Raw genomic sequence first — 15,709 nt, 5'->3', positions numbered from 1 at the left:
CTAGTTCTCTTTCCCTGGTCTATCCAACACGGTGAGATTAAATTCCTGCAGTAAGAGTAACCATCTGGTGATCCTGCCATTAGTAATAGGTTTTTTCATTAAGTATCTAATGGCGGAGTGGTCAGTGTGAATAAGGACTTCATACCCAGTTATGTAGTGACGAAATTTGTTCACCACATGTATGATTGCAAGCATTTCCTTTTCAGTTACTGTGTAGTTGAGTTCAACAGGAGTCAAATTTTTACTGATAAAGTAAATGGCATAAGTTAAAGCATCTTCTTTCTGCCCTAATGAAGCCCCTACTACTGTATCAGATGCATCAGTTGAGATGTGAAAAGGTAAAGTCCAATTGGGTCCCCTCAAAACTGGAGCAGTGGATAATTTTTCTTTGAGTTTCTCAAAAGCAGTTTGACAACTACCATTCCAATTGAAAGATACATCTTTTGCAAGAAGCTTAAACAAAGGCAAAGCTATCTTACTAAAGTTTTCAATAAATCTCCTATAATAGCTTGCATAACCAAGAAAGCTTCTTACATCTTTTTGATTTGTTGGAATTGGCAATTTGACAATAATTTGAATTTTGGTTTGATCTACCTTGATTCCCTCGGAAGAAACATGATGTCCTAAGACTATTCCCTCATTCAACATCATATAACATTTTTCATTGCTTAAAGACAAGTTGGTTTCAATGCATCATTTCAATACTTTCTCAAGATTTTGCAAAGAATGGTCAAAGGAATCACCATATACTGAAAAATCATCCATGTATACTTCAACACACTCATGGACCAGATCAGCAAAAATTGCTAATACTGCTCTCTGAAATGTTGCTGGAGCATTGCACAAGCCAAATGGTAGAACATTGTAAGCATATGTGCCCCAGGGACAGGTAAATGTTGTTTTGTCTTGGTCTTTTAAGGCTATGTTGATCTGATTGTAACCGCTAAAACCATCCAGGAAGGAAAATGATATTTTTCCAACCAATGTATCCAAAACTTGATTAATAAATGGAAATGGAAAGTAGTCTTTAAGGGTGGCTTTATTCAGTTCTTTGTAGTCAACACAAACTCGCCACTTACCATTTTTCTTGGGGACTATCACTAGCGGAGATACCCACTGGCTGTCTGAGATGGGGTAAATGAAATTGACTTTCAGTAGCTTTTGCAGTTCATCTCTTACAATCTCTTTGAGCATGGGATTCATCCTTCTCTGTGGCTGCCTCACTGGTCGAATGCTAGTGTCTGTGTAAATATGGTGAGTGCAAGTTTCTGGGTGAATTCCCTGCATGTCAGTGTAATCCCAAGCAAATGCCTTTTGGTATTTGGTCAACAAGTCAAGCAATTTCTGTTCTTGAGATATTTCTAGAAATGCCCCAATGTTCAATGTTTTTCCTGGGTTGATTTCTACAGTCTTGCTTTGTGTGTTTGTAATGGAGTTGATTGGAAAGATATCTTCAAATAATGTTTTCAGAGAATACATGGTACAAGTTTCCTGAAATCTTTGTGCCAATATTTGATCTGCAGCAATGTATTGTTCATTTCTCAACTCCTCTGAAACATCAGGTTGAGAGATAAACATTTCCACTAAGTCTTCATTATTGTTCTCCCTGAAATCATACATTTGATTGATGCTTAAAACAGAGTATATTTCTTCCCTATCATTGTATTTATCATCAAGCCATAGGTTTTTTGTTACTGCTGGAGCTTGGGCTGATGGGTACAAGGTAAGTTGCTTTCTCTCCATGCCTCTAGAAATAATCATGTTACCCGATCTACACCAAATGAATGCATCAGTAGTTGCCAACCATGATTTTCCAAGTATGAGTGGGTGTCCTCCTAAGTTTGATTTTGGCTGGAGCACTAAGAAATCAACTGGATACTCCCAAGGGTCCAGTGAAACAATTATATCTTCCAGTATCCCTTCAGGTATGACTTTTGAGTGATCTGCTAATTCCAAAACAATTGGTGTTGACTGTAAATTTGTTAGCTGTAAAATTTTCATTGCGTCCAATGTCATAACATTTATTGCAGCTCCTAAGTCAATTAGAGTGTTTGGAATTGAAATTTTGTTGATAATTGTTGTGACTCTAGGTATGCCTAGGTCAACATATTTTTCCATGGAAATGACATTTGACATTAAGCCAACTAAATTGCCAATAACATGTATTGTTTGTGGATCAAATATTTTCTTTGCAGGCTTTTTGAGACAGAGTTCTTTAATGGCTTTGGTATAAATTGGAATATCCTTGATTGCCTGGAGTAATGGCATTTTGACATACACATTTCTCAATTCATCAAGAACATCAAATTGTGGCAATGGTATGGGTAATTTTGGTTGAAGTAACCACTCTGGAAATGGAGGTGATTGTACTGTTTTGATTTGTTGACCCTGTTCTGGATTGTTTTGTTTTCTATGTGTTGGATCATTTTGTTTGTTGTGTGTTGGATCATTTTGTTCATCAATTTGACTCTCGTTTTGTGACTGCATTGGAACAGGTGGAGGTTCCATTTGCAGAATTCGACCTGACCTTAGTTCAATGTTTTGCAGTGGCAGAATTGGGTACGATGGTCCCTCATCCATGCTGTAAGCTGGTCTATCTATTCGGTTGTTTGGGTTAGCTATGGGTTGAGCTGGTAGCTGCATGGGTTTAGGAGGTTGATTGGATGGTAATTGTAGCTGTGTTGAATTTATTTGTGGAGAAACAGGTAAGGTTTGCTGAGGATTTTGTTGTTGATAAGCAACTGGTTGTTGAGGGTATTGTTGTGGATATGGCTAAGAATATTGTTGTTGATAGTGTTGAGGATATGGCTGAGGAAATGGTTGTTGATATTGTTGAGGCAGTTGTTGAGGATAGAAATATCCTCTCCATCCCTATTGTGGATAAGTTTGTTGTTGTTGATTAAACCAATTTTTCCAAGGCATAGGAACATTCCAAGAATTTTGAACATGCATGTTATAATTTGCTGGATTTGGATTTTGAAACATACTGGAGGTCTTGGCTACCATGGCCTTCGAGCTCCCATGAAATATATGTTCTCCATCTCTGCATTGGCTTCCAAATTATAGTTTTGCAAAACTTTCATCTTTGTGCAATCCTTAGTGTCATGATTTTCTGTACAAAACCCACAAATCTGCACATTATCTAAAGGACATTCTTTCAAGGCATGTTTTCGTCTACATTTGGGACAAAATATAGATAACTCTTGTTCTTGTTCATCTTGTCTTTTCTTTGCTTTCAGAGTGTCTATTTGATTCCCCAAAGTGCTTAAAAGGTCTGTTTTAAAATCTTCAAATAGATTTCCTAGTTCAGCTCTGGTAATATTTCCTGTGGCAGATTTAGTGATTCTAGATGTCATAGTTCTTCTTCCATTTCTTACTCTACTTCTGGAGTACTTCTGACACAAGTCAACAATCTCTTCTAAAGGTAAATTAGAAATGTCCCCTTTACCCATGAGATTGAGGTCATCTAGATATTTGTCCTGGATGCCCTTAAGAAATATTGTTCGAATAAGATCAGCAGACATGGTTCTATGTTTTGATTTTTGCAGATTGTATGAAAATCTTTCCAAGTATTCTTCTAAGGTCTCATCTTCTTGTTGATTCATTCTAAAGATGTCATCTTTAGAGTCTTTTGATTGACAGTAAGGTTGATACTTTTTCAAAAATATTTTTCTCATGTTATCCCAATCAGTGTCAGTGACTCTGTGTTCACCTAATTCCATGAACCACCTAAGTGATGCTGCTTTTAATGTGGCAGGAAAAAGTCAAAGTCTGTGTGCATCATCAGTATATCCATAGGTTCAACATACTATATCAACTTCAAACAAAAATGAATCAGGGTCTTCAAATGCCATACCATAAAATTTTGGTAATATAGATGGTGGGATATTTTTCATTTTAATTTCCTCATCCATGTACTCTCCTCTATCTTGAATTAGAAATTTGAATGTTGATTCCTCTTCTTCTGGTGGATTTTGATTCCCTCCAAACAGAGTATCATTTCCTTGTTTTTCTTCAAGCTCTCTTTGTCTTCTCCTTTCTTTCACTTGTCTCTCGTACTCTCTAAGTTGTTCTGCAGTAGGTCCTCTGGATCCTCCATCTTCAGCCATTGTGATATGTGACTTACCTAAGGTTTCTATCTCTTCTTCCTGTTTTGATTCTTGAGGAACAATCTGTTCAAGGATAGGTTGTTGGATTCTTGTACTACTCTCTTTTTGTTTCCATATTGTAGAAGTCTCAGGTATATATCTTTTCTTTGCCTCATGAGCTAGTAGGATTTGTCTTTCAACGAGAGTAAGTCTTTGGCTTGATCTTTGTTTTTCGTCAAGTTTTTCCATAGTAACTTTTCTAGTTGGTGTTGTGTACTCAATCCTCTCTAAAGTTTCTTCTCCCAATGGAGGGTTAGTTGTTTGGTGGGGGGTTTTAATGAATCTTCCTTTTTCATCCCTAGATCTAGACATAAAGAATCATGGCTTAAAGAATTAAAACTAAATATGTGTTTTTGTTGTTTTGTTTATTTAAGATTTTAAGATTTTTTTTTTTTTGTTTTGTTTATTATTTATTATTATTATTATATTTTTAAATCTTCCTAGTTTGCACCTCCCCGGCAACGACGCCAAAATGTTGAGCTTTACTTGCTAAGGTAAGTTAAGCTTTAATTCCTTTTGTCAACCCGAGTAGGTACACTTAGAGGCACTTATCTAATGTATATAGATCTAGAAAGATCTAGTGTTCTAATGATAGCCTAGTGAAGTGAAATTAACAATGCTCTCTTACAAGAGGTGTCTCCTTGTCTTTTTCAAACACTTAAGCATTGATTTAGATGAAAACAAATCTGATTGAAATCTGATTGCCTATTTAACAAAACAAAGTATTAATTACTTGTTGAAGATTCTACCATTCCCTTACAAGAACTTTACTCTATAGAATCCCTTCCAATCCTAAGTCATAACAATTCAAAACAATTTCTAAATCTCAACTAGTCAAGGCAATGAATGAGATAAGTAACTTTGGAAATCAATAATAGTTGATCCTCTTACAAGGTTCATTCATCTAACTATAGATTGAATTCTGCAATTACAAATCTTAATCAATGGAAATTGAACTATGAACTAACTCTAAAATTGAAATCATAAAATAGCAAACATATTTGTCAACTTCAAGATGAATATTGGTTGAGACTTCTTACAAAGCTCTTTCACAACAAATACAAATCTCTTCAATTAACAATTTTTTTTCAATTGCATGAACTTGCAACACATGAATTAAATAACAAATTCTAAATATCAAATCTATCTATGCAATTTATAAAGAAAACTTAAGAAGGAGTGTACCAGCTCCGTAGTGGGGGCCCTTCCACACTTTGCAAGCACACTGTAGGCTAACTCAAATGAAGAAAATTATTGGATCTGAAAGCATAAGATGAACTCAATATTGTAGCTCTGTATTTAAGTCTGAGAATCAAAATACATAAACTGTGTTTCCAAGTTTTTCATATATCAAAACTAATAATCTACATAGTTCTCCCTTTGAGTTATTTATCATAAATCTCCATAACAAAAAGAAGCTATTCATACTCCTTATTATCCTAATAAGATCCTATCAATTACATCAAAGGAGGTCGAATTGGATCAGATCCTCCATTTAAGCAAAAATCTCAAAAATAGAAATTTTGTTCACAAAATCTGGAATTTCTGCTAAAGTAGTTGGGTTTGACCAGCGTTGATCGGCCACTTATATTATTCAAATCTCGAAGTGGATAGGTAATCCACCATCTCTATACATTTAGGTTCATGCCCACAATCTTCGAATTTGCCATCCTATTATGCAACATGTCAAACCATGGAGCAATTACAGGAAGTTACAACATCTTGTAATTTTCTGGAAAATTTCAATTTTAACACAACAATTTCAAAAATTAATTTCAAGATAAAAATAATGACAATGACATTATACCATTCAGTTTCTAAGGGTTATGGAGGAAATATAAAGGTTAAATGGTAAGAAATGATGAGCAAAAGAGGATTTTTAAGTGAAATGGTCAGTCATAAATTGATACCAACAATTATTTTCCTCCAACGCGAATCTTTTTTTTATAAGCTTGGTCGGGTTACATCTTCATCATGTCCAATACATCATCTCGATCGGGGCGGGGAATAGAACCGGTGACTTCACATCAAGGAGTGCCTTAACAGAGCACCTGATCACCATCTATCCAAGACCCCGGGGACCCTCCTCCATGAATCTTGGAAACAAGAGGGTTGTTTGGATTACTTCCACTAGTGAAGCTTCTCTTGGGGCCTTAAACTAGTTTTCAAAATGGGAGCACCCCATCACAACCAATCCTCTGAAGTTTGAAACCTCCTCCCTCCCCTCTGCATATTTTAGACTCCAAATGGTGTTCAAAAGCTTTCTCCACTTTACATTTTTTTGGAAAAACTTCGTGTTTTTGTCATCATTTTCCAACCAAATAGCTCTGCATTTGAGCCACCATTTGTCTTCCTTAGCTTGTAAAATGTCCCTTCTTCTCTTTTATAGTCTCATAATTTCCTCCGTCCCCTTGTGAGAGCCAAAGCCTTCATCATCCCTGAGAGCTTGCCTACAAAGACTTTCCTCAATGTCCCTCAACTTTGTTGCTTCTACTTCCTTCTTTTTTTATCCCACTCCTTCACCTACTCCTTTACCCATAGCAAATTTTCTTCAAAGTGTCGAGCTGTCAATGCCCCTTGACTTGGTACAAATGGAATCCAATGCGATCAAACCAGCTCAACGAAAGACTCTTCTTTCAACCAGGAGGAATAAAATTTGAAAGGGCATGGGGGTTATCACATATCACCATTGAGTTCCTGTAACACCCTCCTCCCATATCTACCCAAGTAACCGATCAACCGAGGTAAACCTGTGATGAGAAGTTGCTATCATATGATTCAACCTCCTAGATATCCTTAAGGAAGTGGAATTGATGGAAATCCATCAGGCATACCTTCCACATCAGCAGTAGCACTCCCAGGAGCCATCCCAACCACACAAGTATCATGCCCTTGGGTCCCACTAAGTTTTTAAGCTACTAAACCTCTGGATTCTCCCATGCTATGGGCATGTCAACGTCCAAATATCTCTGGATGCTCCCACAAGCTTGCATGTCTGTGTCCAAGAACTATTTCAGCAGACCCGTGCCAGAGTCCGCGGGATTTAAGGCACTTTTCAAGCCCAAAATTCCAGCGATTGCCCAGAACTTATTGTAAATTTTGAAATCAATTACACACGTGATGACAAGACTTAATAAACTAAAAACTAACTCCATGACTAGGCTTAACCATCCGCGACAGGGACTGACATTCTGTCCAATACTTGGCATCAATGCAATCTACAGGTCTAGGATATGAGACAGAGCATGAATGACTGAAAACTCTTATGCGACATGAAAAGATGGACCACCAACTTCTCCCTTGAACTGTTATGACATCAATTAGGTCTTGGATCCATCATTTTAACAATTACAGTAAATACATGAAATAACCATGACATGAACCAGTCAATTAACCATGCTTATAACCAGCAGAAAACCATGGAAATAATAGTGAGACAAAAACCATTAAATCCACATATAAACAAGTACAAAAGTAAGAGAACTTAGCTTTTATTAAACATATGCAAATCTGACTAGGTTCAAGACTTCCACGTACCACCTTATCATAGACACGGTTGAACAAATCTTTCTTTCATCCAGTCACCCCCGTTCCATATTCCAAGCATGAATGTGGGATCTCATGGATAAACCAATCCAAAATCAACCAAGGGAATACAAATGCGAAACCACCTTCACCCTCACCAAACCGTGATCACACCAAAACTGGTGCTTTCATCACAAAATCGAATCGAACTTGGAATGCCATCTGGAATCCATCACTATCCTTGAGGAAATTTTTGTCTCCTTGTCTCTCAGGCTTCACCGCAATCCAATCCAAAATCGCTATGCCCTAAATCGAGACACCATCCTCTCAGGCTTTACCACAATCCACACTAGATTACTAGGCCCTAAACTAAGACTCCACCCACAAGATTTACCGTGTATCCCGCCAAAACTGGTCAAGGGATTCCAAGGCCTTTGGGAATTTTCCTGAGACCACCTTTGCATCGGATTCCGAAATCCATCTAGCAATTCGAAAGCTCAAAACCGAGATCAACATCCCAAAACACTATGGCATCGGGAAAAAGGCAAGGCTAGGCTGAAAACCACTGTCATAACCCAACAAAACCATGTCACCGACAACAAGAGAACCATACACCAACATGCAAATCCATGCATGTCCAAACCAGCTAGGAAACCTGATCCGGATTTAAACAGGAACGCAACAAATTACAGAGATAACCATATACACAAAGAGGCAGCGGAAATAATACTTCATTTCATTAATGGAAAATACTGAAATATGCTTACAACCAGAAATGGAAATAAACCAACTAGGGCGATGGTAGCTTATCTCTGAGAAGAGATGTGATGCCTACATGCCTATGAACTATGTTACAATGAGGCTCGAAGGCCTATTTATTGTTGAGAAACAATGGAAAACCCTTAACATTCCAAAACCTAACCCTAGGAGATGAAACGCCAAACTGTGGGCCCCGTTTGGGGGTAAATTGCTACATCAACTTCCCGGGGTCGTAACTTTGGCATATGATCTCCGTTTGACGCGTACAATAGCTCATTAGAAAGATCTATCCGAGCACTATCATTGTTGGAACGGGCAACATCGGTCCATTCAACTGAATGGACCGATGTTGCCCCCGGATTCCCCAAAAAACATCGTTTAGGGCCTCAAAACGGCTCCGGAAGTTCAGGACCCGAAAAACTGCTAAAAATAGTAAGTTGTGCTACAATTAAGGAAACTGAAAATGCTGAGAAAGACAATGGTGGGGGTCCAGGTGGACTTGGCAAGTGGCCACCAATATCCACCTGGATCATTCCTCCCCCCTTATGAAGCAATGGTCCCCATTGCGTTGAGCTCCTCCATGAGATGAGGAAACTTCTGCTGAACTTGTTCCTTGGTGAGCCACTTGCCCTGCTGAAGGAGTTGGCCTGCTTTGACAACCCGATACAGTTGGATAATCTGTTGGCGAGTGTTCTTGATCTGTGTGTCCATGATCCGATCAGTTGCAGCTTGTTCCATGCAATCTGGATTTAATTCTGTGGGTTTGAGCTGTTCTGCAATGTCGGATGTGTCTAGCAATGGTGGAAAGTATGGCCGAAGGCGGTCCACATTGAACACTGGGTGCAGGCTAAGGAATGGGGGAATGCTGAGCTCAAATGCATTGTCTCCCATAGCCTTAGTAATGGTGTAAGGACCATATCGGAGTGGTCTCAATTTCCGATAGGCTCCAGTAAGGCGTTCCTTTTGCAAATGCAACCAGACTTTGTCGTCCACATGAAACTTGTGTGGCACCCGGCGTTGATCATGTCGCTGCTTGTACTTGGCATTTGATTTCTCAAGAATGTCATTGACCTGCTGGCGAATATGTTGGATGCGCTCAATGAAGCTGGTGGCCTTATCTGTTTCGGACTGGACATGAGCTGAATTCATGTGAGTAGCTGCAAGGGGCATGGCCACATCAATGGGGCATAGTGGCTGGAATCCCAAACCCACCTGAAAAGGGCTATGGCCAGTGGAGCTGTGAAGAGCTCGGTTGTAGCTGTGCTGAACATAGGGGAGGCTCTCGTCCCATGTGCGTGGATGCTTTGAGTTATACATGCGCAGAATGTGCACAATCATCCTGTTGACAACCTCTGTCTGGCCATCAGTTTGAGGATGGAAGGCTGTGGACTTCGTGAGTTTGGTGTCCAGCATTGACCAGAGACTGGACCAAAATGTGCTGAGAAACCGACTGTCCCGATCTGAGATGATAGACTATGGGATCCCAAAGTGAAACCACACTCGTTCAAAGAAGAGTTTAGCAGTGGCTTCTGCTGTGATATTCTTCTTGCAGGCCATCATAATGGCCATCTTCGAGAACCTGTCGACGACCACAAAAACACAGTCATTTCCATGCTTAGTGGAAGGAAGGCCTGACATGTAATCCATGGAGATGGATTCCCAAGGTCGACTAGGGGTAGGCAACGGGGTATAGAGGCCGTGCTTCTTAATGGTCGGTTTGGCAATGGCACAGGATGTACATGATCGGATGTACTTCCCAACATCCTGTCGAAGATTCGGCCAATAGAAATAATTTTGCAGTACTGCCACTGTTTTCTCGACCCCGAAATGCCCAGCAGCCCGACTGTAGTGTGCTTCCCAAATCATCTTGGCACGCTCGCTTGAAGGAACACAAAGGTGACCGAGGTGGCATAATAGGGCATCCTGGAGGTGAAAATCTGCAACATGCCGACCCTCCAAGAGTGTCTGGTATGTGTGGCCGAATTCTGGGTCGCTTTTGTAGAGAAGTGGCCAATCAGAAGTCTCGTGCCCACAAGAGTTGAGCACGGTGGTTAGCGCCATGATTGGTGGCCGACTAAGCCAATCTGCAACATTTTGGTGCTGCCCTTTTTATACTAGATATTCAAGTGAAACTGTTGCAGGTATGTATACCACTTCTGATGGCGATCATTCTGCAATTTCCCTTGGGTCTGTATGAACTGCAGAGGTCGATGGTCTGTGTGGATGATCGTTTCCTTCCCCAAAATGTAAAGCTTCCATTTTCGGCAGGCCTGTACAATGGAATACATCTCTTTATCATAAGTGGGGTACTTCCGGACTGTGTCTGAAAGTGTTTCACTGTGATATGCCACTGGATGTCCATGTTGAGTAAGGACTGCCCCAATAGCATAGTCAGAGGCATCTGTCTCGACCTCAAATGGTTGTTGTAAATCTGGTAACGCGAGCACTGGTGCCGTGCAGAGGCGATCCTTCAACTCCCTGAATGCCTTCTGTTGAGATTCAGACCAAAAGAATTTTGCTTTCGCCCCGCCCTTGGTGACTTGACTCAAGGGCCAAGAAATATGAAAAAACCCCAACACAAACCTGCGGTAGAAGTTGGCAAGACCTAGAAAGCTGCGGAGCTCTGTTAGAGTGGTTGGAGAGGGCCAATCCCGAATGACTTGGATCTTGGCTGGATCGACATGCACCCCCTGTTCATCAATGATGTATCCCAGATACTGAACCTGGGTCATGCCAAAAGTGCATTTCTCCAAATTGGCACATAGCTTGTGTTGCCGCAGTGTTTGGAGAACCTGTCGGATGTGGTGGAGGTGCTCTTCCCAACTCTGGCTGAAGATCAGAATGTCATCCAAGTATACTACTACAAAGGAGTTGGTGAATGGCCGCAAGATGTCATCCATTAGCCTCATAAAGGTTGCAGGAGCATTCGTCAATCCGAAAGGCATGACCAACCATTCGAAGAGGCCCTCCTTGGATTTGAAGGCAGTCTTCCACACATCGGAGGGTTCGATTGGTACCTGGTGATATCCTGACTTCAGATCGATCTTGCTGAAATATTTTGCCCCCTTTAGTTGGTCTAGGAGGTCATCAATCCGCGGGATCGGGTACCTATTACGGACAGTGATCTTGTTCAGCGCCCGATAGTCAATACAGAGTCTCCACGTCCCATCCTTCTTCTGTACCAACACGATCGGGCTCCCACAGGGCGATGAACTCGGACGGATGTGACCTTTCTGCAGGAGCTCCTGAATCTGCCTCTTGATTTCATTGTTCTCCAGAACGGAGCGCCGATAAATTGGTCCATTGGGTAGCGGCGCACCTGGGGTCAGATCGATGGAGTGCTTGACTTGACAGTGCAGAGGAACCCCTGCCGGGGAGGTGAAGATGTCCTCGTACTCCTCCACAACCTTGTCCATCTGTAGTTGTCGTGCAGAGGGACCCCGTTTGGAGGCCGCGGCCACTGTCTTCTTCTTTCCTTGAGGGCGTATCATCAGGAAAACAAATTTCCTGGTTTTGGAAATGATCTTACTGCATTGTTTTGCAGTAATCAAAGAGATGGCGGCAGGTGGTGCTACCTCTGGTATCCTGAACAACTTATTTCCCAATGTAATAATAACAGCACGGGGCCTTGATTCATACACAGCATGTCGCTTCCACAAGTATGGTTGTCCTAGTAATACATCACAAACTTCAAGGGGAGCAATGTCACACAATACCTCATCCGTGAAGGGCTTGATGTTGTATGGAAGGCGACACTGCTGGCTCACGCGAAGATCTCGTCCTTGGTGAAGCCACCCAATGGTGTATGGTTGTGGATGTGCTGTGGTCGGTAAGCCCAACCGCTTCACGACCTCTGCCGAAATGAGGTTCTTTTGACTCCCGCTATCAACAATGAACTGTATCGGGGAGCCCTTTACCCACATCTGGGAGTGGAAGAGACGCTCCTCCTCCTCTGGATCTTCGGGTTCATTTTTCTGGATCTTTGCGGTAGCAACAGTGGCGCTGGGATCCGCATCAATGATCTGCTTCCCTTTTTCATACCCCTTATCGGGTTCTGACTCAGAGTCGGAACATGCATCTGATTCTGAAACCTTTAGCTCAGCCACCAGTGACTGCTTGGCCCGACACTCACTTGTGTTGTGAGTGGAGCTCTTATGGAACTCGCACCATTTTCCAGTGTCCTTTCTCGGCTTCGCGGCGCTGTTCTTTGCTTGCAGCTTCGGCTGGTTGTCTTGGGCTGTCCCGCCTTGGCTTTGTCCTTTGTTCTGTGGTTTAGGGGCACCTTTCCCCTGCTTTGGATTCGCAGATCCAAAGTCTCGCTTCTTTTGTTTAAACTTCTGCTCGACCTTGACGGCATATCGGTATGCTGCGCCGAGCGAGGGGATGTTTAGGAATTGTATTTCTTCTTGGATGTACTTGTGCAGGCAGCCACGGTATTTGAGTATCAAATGTTGCTCCGAATCCTTGATACCCAACTTTGTGCGAAGGGTATGGAAAAGATTGGTGAACTCCGGCACGTCTTGGTCCCTTCCCTGCCGCAGCGTGGTCCACTTTATGTATTCATCCTCATAGCTTCCGACAGGGTAGTACTGCTCCTTGATGGCATCCCGGAACGAATCCCAGGTGGGTGCGGCTGAAAATAGTGAGCCAGTACTTTCATCCTTCTGCTCGCAGTAGGTTTCTCACCAGTCCTTGACGTGGGGGGCTGCTTTGAGAAGAGCAAAAACAATCTTTTCCCGACTCGAAAATTCATGAACAGAAAAATAACCCTCTAGCAGATTTAACCATTTATCTACGGCATCTGCGTCTATCTGACCCTCGAATATGGGGATTTCAAAATTAACTTGTACCTTAAAGGGTGTGGCGTTTCCAGAGTAGCTGCTGGAAGCCGATGCGTTGCTTCTGGGTAGCCGCTGAAGGATCTGGGCAAAGCTGTCCATCATCGCGTTCCGTTGTCGCTCGAGGGCTTCTTCGAGCAAGATTTTGATGGGATCTCCTGCCCCCTCGTCTTTCTTCTCATCTGCCATGGGAGGCCGTCGGGATTTGCGAGGCTGGTCTTGCAAAGGTTCAACCAGTTCAAGCCCTAACTCCTTATATCTCGACCTTGTTGGGGACATGCAAAGAAAAACAGAGAAAAAGCAGACCCCTCTGATACCACTGATCCGGATTTAAACAGGAACGCAACAAATTACAGAGATAACCATATACACAAAGATGCAGCGGAAATAATACTTCATTTCATTAATGGAAAATACTGAAATATGCTTACAACCAGAAATGGAAATAAACTAGCTAGGGCGATGGTAGCTTATCTCTGAGAAGAGATGTGATGGCTACATGCCTCTGAACTGTGTTACAATGAGGCTCGAAGGCCTATTTATTGTTGAGAAACAATGGAAAACCCTTAACATTCCAAAACCTAACCCTAGGAGATGAAACGCCAAACTGTGGGCCCCGTTTGGGGGTAAATTGGTACATCAACTTCCCGGGGTCGTAACTTTGGCATATGATCTCCGTTTGACGCGTACAATAGCTCATTAGAAAGATCTATCCGAGCACTATCATTGTTGGAACGGCAACATCGGTCCATTCCATGGACCATGTTGCCCCCGGATTCCCCAAAAAACGTCGTTTAGGGCCTCAAAACGGCTCCGGAAGTTCAGGACCCGAAAAACTGCTAAAAATAGTAAGTTGTGCTACAATTAAGGAAACTGAAAATGCTGAGAAAGACAATGGTGGGGGTCCAGGTGGACTTGGCAGGTGGCCACCAATATCCACCTGGATCATTCCTCCCCCCTTAGGAAGCAATGGTCCCCATTGCGTTGAGCTCCTCCATGAGATGAGGAAACTTCTGCTGAACTTGTTCCCTGGTGAGCCACTTGCCCTGCTGAAGGAGTTGGCCTGCTTTGACAACTCGATACAGTTGGATATTCTGTTGGCGAGTGTTCTTGATCTGTGTGTCCATGATCCGATCAGTTGCAGCTTGTTCCATGCAATCTGGATTTAATTCTGTGGGTTTGAGCTGTTCTGCAATGTCGGATGTGTCTAGCAATGGTGGAAAGTATGGCCGAAGGCGGTCCACATTGAACACTGGGTGCAGGCCAAGGAATGGGGGAATGCTGAGCTCAAATGCATTGTCTCCCATAGCCTTAGTAATGGTGTAAGGACCATATCGGAGTGGTCTCAATTTCCGATAGGCTCCAGTAAGGCGTTCCTTTTGCAAATGCAACCAGACTTTGTCGCCCACCTGAAACTTGTGTGGCACCCGATGTTGATCATGTCGCTGCTTGTACTTGGCATTTGATTTCTCAAGAATGTCATGGACCTGCTGGCGAATATGTTGGATGCGCTCAATGAAGCTGGTGGCCTTATCTGTTTCGGACTGGACATGAGCTGAATTCATGTGAGTAGCTGCAAGTGGCATGGCCACATCAATGGGGCATAGTGGCTGGAATCCCAAACCCACCTGAAAAGGGCTATGGCCAGTGGAGCTGTGAAGAGCTCGGTTGTAGCTGTGCTGAACATAGGGGAGGCTCTCGTCCCATGTGCGTGGATGCTTTGAGTTATACATGCGCAGAATGTGCACAATCATCCTATTGACAACCTCTGTCTGGCCATCAGTTTGAGGATGGAAGGCTGTGGACTTCGTGAGTTTGGTGTCCAGCATTGACCAGAGACTGGACCAAAATGTGCTGAGAAACCGACTGTCCCGATCTGAGATGATAGACTGTGGGATCCCAAAGTGCACCCACACTCGTTCAAAGAAGAGTTTAGCAGTGGCTTCTGCTGTGATATTCTTCTTGCAGGCCATCATAATGGCCATCTTTGAGAACCTGTCGACGACCACAAAAACACAGTCATTTCCATGCTTAGTGGAAGGAAGGCCTGACATGTAATCCATGGAGATGGATTCCCAAGGTCGACTAGGGGTAGGCAACGGGGTATAGAGGCCTTGCTTCTTAATGGTCGGTTTGGCAATGGCACAGGCAGTACATGATCGGATGTACTTCCCAACATCCTGTCGAAGATTCGGCCAATAGAAATAATTTTGCAGTACTGCCACTGTTTTCTCGACCCCGAAATGCCCAGCAGCCCGACTGTAGTGTGCTTCCCAAATCATCTTGGCACGCTCGCTTGAAGGAACACAAAGGTGACCGAGGTGGCATAATAGGGCATCCTGGAGGTGAAAATCTGCAACCTGCCGACCCTCCAAGAGTGTCTGGTATGTGTGGCCGAATTCTGGGTCGCTTTTGTAGAGAAGTGGCCAATCAGAAGTC

General features: G+C 42.6%; 1 protein-coding gene across 1 annotated transcript; it reads right to left on the bottom strand.

Annotated features, from left to right (window-relative positions):
* On the bottom strand, nucleotides 1-2,580 carry LOC149183752 (uncharacterized). Its single transcript, XM_089415065.1, has 5 exons — nucleotides 2,128-2,580; nucleotides 1,805-1,986; nucleotides 1,080-1,606; nucleotides 706-830; nucleotides 1-453 (listed from the first exon to the last, which is right to left on the bottom strand). Exons 1-5 carry the CDS (start codon nucleotides 2,578-2,580, stop codon nucleotides 1-3), a joined length of 1,740 nt encoding a protein of 579 aa, XP_089271191.1.
* Nucleotides 2,581-15,709: the final 13,129 nt, after the last annotated feature.

The sequence above is a fragment of the Pinus tabuliformis genome, chromosome 3_2, assembly GCF_031772625.1.
Source record: "Pinus tabuliformis cultivar Carrire ecotype Pingquan chromosome 3_2, CPIR1, whole genome shotgun sequence".
NCBI classification, from domain to species: Eukaryota; Viridiplantae; Streptophyta; class Pinopsida; order Pinales; family Pinaceae; genus Pinus; species Pinus tabuliformis.
This window is presented reverse-complemented; position numbering and strand designations above follow the sequence as displayed.

What these genes read in the sequence shown, in the direction of transcription:
- LOC149183752 (XM_089415065.1), bottom strand. Translation starts at nt 2,580, where the DNA reads ATGGATGAGGGACCATCGTACCCAATTCTGCCACTGCAAAACATTGAA. An exon ending in TAGTTGGCTTAATGTCAAAT is followed by an intron (nt 1,987 to 2,127) that starts GTCATTTCCATG and finishes AAAATTTTACAG; the next exon opens with CTAACAAATTTACAGTCAAC. An exon ending in GATAGTCCCCAAGAAAAATG is followed by an intron (nt 831 to 1,079) that starts GTAAGTGGCGAG and finishes GCAATGCTCCAG; the next exon opens with CAACATTTCAGAGAGCAGTA.